Below are 8,491 nucleotides of genomic sequence, written 5' to 3'. Positions count from 1 at the left end.
AGATTCCAAAATCATTTTAATATAACGTACTCTATCTCTGTACGCATTCCCATACATTAAATGCAAGAAATAAGCATAACTGAAACTTAACTTAAAAGATGGCATAATTCAAGTATAAATTAAAAGAATACATTAACATGGAATTTTCTTGCATATTTAAAGCTGATCTGGATTGAAATAATTTTCACACTACATTTTATCAAGTTACTTATACTCCAGGATCCTGAGTTTCTGTTATTCACTGATATTTCCTGTGAGATATAAAGTGTAAGGTTAGTAGTTCATAGAATAAGTAATTAAATAATTTTTCATCATAATACGATAGCTATAAAATACTAAATAACATAATTGCAGCCTCTGAAAATGATGTATATATGCTGCAACGCCGTCTTCTGGAAATAAATAAACACTTTTAAACGTCAGTGAACTTTTCAAAATGTAGACTACAATGTAACTGATGGATTACTTTAAAACACTGAACAGTGATATGAACATATGTTTAAAACATTTATCCTTAGAAAAAATAAAAAAACCAAAACAGAAAGCAATAGTAATGTTATTTAGCTGAATGTCGACACGACGGTGTAATTGTAACCATACAGACACAAATGAAAAATTGTATAATCTACGTCCAACCAGTTATAAAAATTAGTTACATGTTCCTTTGTACATTTTTTTTCTTTTGAGTGATTGTGTAACAGTGTTATTCACAACATCTAGATAATTTAAAAAATATATTATTTTATTTTGGTAAGTCTTAGAGAAGCCATATTTCAAACCCATACAATTTCTAGAAAAAAAAGTACGCTATCTATTTTCTGAAATGTTTATTTAAAAACCTACTTTGATATACTACTTCATATCACTATTTCATGTATCTTCATTTAACAACTAATTCGAATGTACTAATTCATGTTGGTGTAGGCTGTTATTTAATTGAGATATTTGTATTGTTTTTGAATGGAAGGAGTTTTTTTTTCAGGCACGTGATGACGCGTAGAAAATAATGAATAGAACCTTCTTGAAAGTGTAGGAAATTATTTGATCAATATAAAAAGCGAGTTGAACCAATTATTGTTGGTTGACTATTGAGCCTACTGTGAGTTGTTGATTGATTATTGAATTAGTGAGTTTGTTAGTCGATTTGTCTGTTACTTCAATTTCGAGCTCGCTGAGATTGTGTTTAGAAAATTAGCAAGTATGTGATTGCTTGGCATTGTTTGCGAATTTAGACCTATTATAAGTTCATGAACCGTGTATGGATAGAACTTGTAGTCGAAGAAATAAAACGTTATTGTTAATAATTGCGTGGACTGAACATTGCATTATATTTTACCAAATAATTCAAAAGCAACTGATCAACAATAGAAACCGTTTCAACAACATCATTATTTCATAAAAGTCGGTTAAAAATTGATTTTGATTTATTATATCACAATATCTGCCAAATATATAAGTGTGGTAACTATGAAAGAATAATAAATAATGACATTATTTTGCTATATTTTCACTAAATATTTCTATTTGAAAAATGGTTTTGCAATTTGCAAGATAAGACCCATTAAAGATGAAAAAGTCAGTTTTAAATAAACTAACTTTCATGCTTCTTTTGTGCGGTATTCTCAAGTAAAACTGAGCCAATTGGTAAGATAAGTTATAACAGAGCATAAGTCAAACTCCAACAAGGGAATATACACAAAAACAATTCTTTATTTACACTTAATCACAATAAAGAAAGTTGGCACATAATGGTTTGTCTTTGGAAGACAAATACTATTTCTATCTCAGTTTTTCTGTATGTAACAGAAACACTCAAGATAAAGTTTAGACGAATTATGATCAAACACGAAGACGCTGACTGTTCTTATCAAGCACTTATCTTCATTTGGAATTAAATTGAAGTTCAAGCCTGACCAAGACCTCCCAGAATGCTAGACCATCCACGTTAGTAGACATTTTTTTCCATTATTAAAACAGGGAAACCAAGGTTTCTAGCATCTCTACCTCTACATATGTCGAATACATCAAATGTCATGAGAAAATAATTGCATATATAATGCATTGGTTCCATACATAGCTAGAAAGACATGCACTAATCCTAACCATGAACGACTTCCTAAGGGAATGATTTGGAATTTTCTCAACTAGGTACATTCCGTTCATTTAAAATGTTTAACTAATCACGGTAAACCTGCACTGAAACTTTGAAAAATTATTTAAAACCCATAAACAAAGGTATGTTCATTTTACAGTTTATGAAAGTTTTACAACCATAATATTTGTATCACATTTGCAATAACATGATATTGGCTGAGCTTAAATGAAGTTGGGAGCTATTAAAACCAAGCGCTATATAAGAATTGTTTGTCTTCGCTTAAGTAGTGTCATTAGGCTTAAATATGAAGATTGTTCATACAGCTGTTTACTATAATAAGAAAGACAAAAAAATAAAATAAAATAGAGAGACGGAAGCCGTATATTTGACTTAAGAAATCTAATAGAAATGCCTAATATATCAGCTTTAAGTAAGAAGCGATTTGTTAGACATACACAAATAATATTAATTAGAATTATCAGTAAGCTAAAAGGCTTAAAACAAACAATTTAATTTCTGACAACAAGGGATGCCACAGATAAGAACAAAAAAAAGGATCACTTTCTGAAGCTGTTATATATCTTAGAAAGCTAAAAAGGAAATACATATAACTAGACGACTACCATGGATTATAGAAAAAAAACGGATTAAGATACCTCCACTCCTCAGTTGAAATTGTGAAGACAGAAAATAATATTTTAGTCGCTAGAGGGCGAGTCAAAATTAAATGTATCATAATTGAACTTGAGTAATACCGCAAATATAAGTGAGCTGAAATATTTTAGCACTTTTATTTTCATTTGTACAGTTTTGTATATGTTCCTTATCATACCGAAAAGAGAGAGTAAGCTTGTCTAAATTTTTAATACATAATCTCACTGATCAATTAGTTCAGACTGGTGAGCATGCAGTGTATAAATCTCCGTTTCGTGGATATTCGTCTAAACGGTAAGTTGAACATGTATACCGAAACCCCACACATTAGAAACACTTCCTTACTCTTATAAATACAGGAAAAATAAAATAAAAGACGTTTTCAGATTAGATTCATATTCTTGATTTTCACATTATTTTTTCATTAATAATTATCCTGAATATATTTTTCCTTTCAAAGTAAGTTTTAGAACGAAATAATCAGTACTCACCGCAGCCTCACTGGACTTGACCGAGAAAAGAAGATATAAACCTGTGATAAACAGGTAAAAAAATACGTTTTTCAATTTCATTTTGTTAAGAGCCGAAGAGAGCGGCAAACTCGAAGTTTCGTGCCGTCCAACCCCACTCCCTTGTAATCCACTCGTCAGCCTCTCATTCCACGGCCGTCTAGCCAGAAAGAGCTCACCAGCTAATGAAGCTTATGAATTTCTCCGCCTCCGGCGGGAAGAAGCGTTTCACCTGTTTGGAAGTGATTCTCGTTTTTGTACTTATTTGCTATATTTCCCTTCTCTATCCTAATCACTTTTAGTTTTACATCTAAATACTCTTACTTCAAAGGCAAATTCACCAAAATGCGACAGGAGCGTCTTCTTCCTTGAGGTACTGTGATTGTAAACTACAAGAATTTACTGAAGGTAGGTAAATAATTTAAATGATTGACGTAAGCTTATCCAATAGAGTGTTGTCCTATGACAGACGTTAAATTTTTTTATGTCTTTTAATTGCTAACATTTCAACCCGAAGAATAGAAAAGTCGCTGTTATTGATTAGTCACAAAACTTGGCTTCATAGAACTGCATAGCTAATAAATAATAAAGAACAAAGTTATGCATTCTAATGTTTAATATCATATAAGTGAAAGTGTTGGTCACGTGACAAGCAAAATCCCGCCCTAAAAGGCCAAAGTCTTGGTTGTCAACTCCGATCGAAAACTGCAGGCTACCATCGCCTCCGGTGGGCCACGGCTTCGATTGGTAGTTTAGGGCTCCAAAAAACGGGTTGGAGTTTTGGCGTTTACAAAACACTTCTGTTTTTTATTCTAGTTTGTAAGTAGCTGCAAAACCTTGTTGTAAGTGTTCAGAAAAGTTGCTTCATACTAACTCATCGCCAGTGAAGCAGAGAACTTGAGTGTAATTTGGGGGGAGTAGATTGTGGGTGGCAGCCCTCTCACAGTGAAAGAGCCCCGAAAATTATGGAGCAGAAATCTGAACATTTTTGTGCAAGATCAATATTCAAATGGTTAGTAGGAACTTGTGTACTTTTCGTGTAAATTACTATAGTGTCTGTCTGAAGCTTTGAAGTTGATATATGTCATGTTCATTAGTGGGATTGGCTCGTTACTTCTCTATCAAAATCTTAATACTTTTCGTAAACATTGAAAATAAGTTTAAATTAACTAAAATTATATTTTTTCCTCTATTTTAGGGCTTTTGTTTTAGGCGTACTACTTTTCCAAGTTCTAGAAATACAAGCGGTAAGTTCAATAATTATATGAAAGTAGCATTGTTTATTATCAGCTGAAAGTCTAGTTATGTAGTTTGGTATAAGGAATACCCCTATAAAATTATTACAGAAGATATTATTCCATATAGTTTAGTGCCGTACTGAGAGTTGTGATAATATTTGTAATGTCAAAGTCGTTAATCAAGGTTCTGTGTGGAAAAAGTTACTCATCATTATATACAACATAAATAGTGAAATGAGCTACAAATACTCGAACAATGTAAGGACAAAATTTAAACATTTCACTCATCTATTGGTCGAAACACTGATTTTAGTTTTCTTTTTCTAATAGCGATTTGAATTATTTTCGTAGTCTCACTATTTAGCTCATATATGTCTTAGAATAGTTGTACGTTGCGGGATAACAATGATTTATAGGAGAAAAGTCGTCTGCTACTTTCTAGCCTCCAGTGTAGAGCATGTTAGAAATCATTGTTTCTTAAAAACATCCTTTAGATATCAGCAAACATCAGTTTAATTACATTAAACATAATATTTGACGAATTTTATAAAGTATTCGTGGATATTTTGCTAAATAACCAGAAAAATAGTTTTTACATTGCCGTATAAAAGAAGAAAAAAACAACAGAAAACTTATCAGCTAGTTGCTCCAGGCTGGCGCATGCGTTTGAACTATAAAGCGAGCGATTTCTGCGACATCGTAAGAACAGTATATCTAATTAGCTATAGTCTTTACCAGGTTAATGTTTATTTTTATCTTTTATCTGAGTAGGATTACCAGATTAATGCTTTTTTTATCTTTTATCTGAGTAGGATTACCAGATTAATGTTTATTTTTGTCTTTTATCTGAGTAGGATTGCCAGATTAATGTTTATTTTTGTCTTTTATCTGAGTAGGTAGCTTGCTCTGATTGGAAGTCAATAGTAATTATATATACATTATTTGGACAATTAAACCTTTTGTTCTCTATAAACTTAAAAGCGCTCTTACATATTTTTTAGGAATGGATTATCGATTGGAAATTTAAAAGAATATCAAATGAGATAGCTAACGTCTGAAGGTATTTGAAAACGTTTCACGACTTTTTAAATAATGTTTATATGAGATAATAATAAAAAGATCCTGTTATTGGAAGATATAAATGACTTTACAAAAAAATTAGTCACTGAAATATCTAATAGATTTTATCTTTCATTGTGCCAAAAACGTCGTTTTTGTTTTTACTCTTAATATAATATTACAATGTGCCTGAAAAGAAATTACACTTTTAATTGCATTGTTTTACTAAATGATGTTTCTTGTCATTATCCTATTTAGTATTATCACAGAAAGAAGTCATACAAAGAATTACACAAGATCTGCATTAATAGATTCGCTTTTGAACATTTGTCAGCTTCCAGTTGAACTAAGCTGGCATAATATTCTTCCTAGAATGAAACGGTTGCGTCCTATACGTATTCTTAGTGACCTGACGGAAAACTAGCATTATGTACATATAAAGATACTTGTTATTATATAATATCACAGCATCCAGTGCTGCATTATCCAAAATATCCAGAAAAGTAACTCCATATAATTTCTTTTTTCAACCACTTGTGCGAATTTTCTCCATGGTGTAGAACTTCCAAGAATCGAACATATGAGATAGTTGGGTCGTTTCGAAAGAAAAATTCAGAAAATATGTTATTGAATGTTATATTATTTTATTTGCTAAATTAAATGTGCCATACTTTTAAGTTAAACTTCAGTATTTTCTTAGATTATTAACAAGAGTTCTTTCTTCCGTTCCAATTTGGAATAAGTTTCGTATAGGTAAACAAAGGTACACCCTCTGTTTTTATTTCGCAGTTAGCTACTTGCTTAAAATGTATTTAAATCTTGTTTCGCTACTAATCAGTTCAGCAGAGGTATTGTTTTTGTTGTTTTATCTTTCCTTTACTCAAAACTGTACATATAATTATATGTATTTTCCACTTTAATAAGTCAGTATCTACAAGTTTCAGGAAATTAAAAAACTTGGTACCATGCCAGATTTAGTTTTTAGCTGTGGAAAAAGGCTATTGGCTTTAGATGTTTTTACCAAAAGTACTTAAAATGACACTTTTAATAAAAGCTTGATTACATGATTCAAATGAATAGGCTTATGTCAATTATCGAAATTAAATATGAAGTTCTCATTAAGAAATAACCTTTCAAAAATAATCTGTAAATATTTCATATAATAGTAATGGAATGGTGTCTGATATAAATGTATTATACTACCCAATAGATGACCATGGCATTTGTTTCTGAGGAAAAATAAATTATTGTTAATGTACTATAGCACTTAACGGTTTCTAATTATTCTTGATTTTAAAGAAATTTGGTATGTAATGTTACTATAATGCAAAGTAAATGTTATAGAAGACAATTTTAATACTGTTGTAATACCAAACATATAATGGTGAAAGAGAAAGAACTAGTATTTTTGGTATAATTACAGTATCAATAGTTTAACAATGACCTTTGATACAAAAGACAACTGATATGCTTTTAATGTCACTGTAGTTACTGAATGATTAGCTATGTCAATTACATTACACTGCAATTATCATCGAGTTTATTTCGCAAATTAAATGACATTACACATGTTAAAAAAACACAAATGATTCGTAATGCCACTTATGGCCCGGCCAGATGGTTAGGGCGCTCGACTCGCAATCTGAGGGTCGCGGGTTTGAATCCCTCGAGGGCTATCTGCGCTAGCCGTCCCTAATTTAGCAGTGTAAGACTAGAGGGAAGGCAGCTAGTCATCACCACCCACCGCCAACTCTTGGGCTACTGTTTTACCAACGAATAGTGGGATTGACCGTCACATTATAACGCCCCCACGGCTGAAAGGGCGAGCATGTTTGGTGTGACTGTAGCTTTGCGCGAAATTCAAAACAAACCAAAGCAATGCCACTTATATTCAGAGACTAATATATTGTCATGGTCAGATTAGTATCAAATGGTTCGACAATTTCATTTGATAGCTAAGAAATACTTAATTTGTTAACATAATACAGCTTCTTGCTAACAAAATCCAAGTAATGTGATATTTTATAAAATTGTAAGCCCCGAGTTTAAACTTAAGGTCCAGATATTTATATAGTTTAGGTTCCTGCAGTATTTGTTACTAAAAAAGAACAGAATCTTCGCGTATCAAGGGGCTATGGTTAAGAGTGATTAATACTAAAACTTCATATTTACATCTATACTTTCAGACACTGCAGTAGACTATTATTTTACCATTTCACAACTTCAAGTAAATGAAATGTGAATAAACATATTGTCTGAAGAGATATTTTAAAACCAATTAGATTTTGTTCTTACTTGTGATGTTTCGTTGCCTTACGCCGAATAAGTGTTTTGGGGTTGTGTTCAAAGTCGAGATAAAGACATTGGATGTCTGTTAACCACAAGCCACAATTGCTTGTAGGAAAGTGCTACACAGCTAGCTTTTTCTTTCCCTTTGGTACGTAGTTAAAGACAGTGGATAGGAGTTAACCATTAGCCACACTTAATTCTAGGAATATACCACATAATTAGCTTGTCTTTCCCTTTGGTATGTAGTGAAAGACAGTAGATGGGAATTAGCCATTAGCCACACTTAGTTGTAGGAAAATACCACATAATTAGCTTGTATTTCCTTTGGTATGCAGTTAAAGATAATGAATGGGAGTTATCTATTAGCCACACTTAACTGTAGAGTAGTTCCACTGCAGTTCTGATTTGCATAATACTTCTGTTATTACTTCTGCATTACCCACCGCCAACTCTTGCGATACTCTTTTACCAACGAATAGTGGGATTGACCATAAAAATTATAACGCTCCAATGGCTGAAAGGGCTAGCATGTTCGGTGACAGGATTCGAGCCCGCGACCAGTCGAGTGCACTAACCACCAGGACATGCCAGGCCGAGTGATTTTATTTCAGTTCATTCAAGAGCACTTGGACTCGCTCCAAGCTCAG

At 32.2% G+C, this 8,491-nt stretch overlaps 1 protein-coding gene and 1 long non-coding RNA gene across 2 annotated transcripts in view; one reads left to right on the top strand and one right to left on the bottom strand.

The window, feature by feature from the left end:
- The window catches only part of LOC106466016 (collagen alpha-5(IV) chain-like), a gene marked incomplete at its 3' end in the record, with an annotated part of 70,535 nt that extends 66,887 nt beyond the window's left edge, over positions 1-3,648 (bottom strand). Inside the window, exon 1 of the mRNA XM_022393975.1 lies at positions 3,241-3,648. Within this exon, the coding sequence (XP_022249683.1) occupies positions 3,241-3,321 (81 nt within the window). The remainder of the gene's footprint in view (positions 1-3,240) is intronic.
- A 327-nt stretch (positions 3,649-3,975) lies between these two features.
- Positions 3,976-6,777, top strand: LOC111087413. The gene is made up of 3 exons (XR_002612114.1): positions 3,976-4,270; positions 4,457-4,505; positions 5,814-6,777. It is a non-coding gene; the product is annotated as an uncharacterized LOC111087413 (long non-coding RNA).
- Positions 6,778-8,491: the final 1,714 nt, after the last annotated feature.

This window comes from Limulus polyphemus, unplaced genomic scaffold (genome assembly GCF_000517525.1).
Source record: "Limulus polyphemus unplaced genomic scaffold, Limulus_polyphemus-2.1.2 Scaffold2122, whole genome shotgun sequence".
NCBI classification, from domain to species: Eukaryota; Metazoa; Arthropoda; class Merostomata; order Xiphosura; family Limulidae; genus Limulus; species Limulus polyphemus.
The sequence above is the reverse complement of the archived record's forward strand: the minus strand, read 5'-3'. Positions and strand labels throughout refer to the sequence as shown.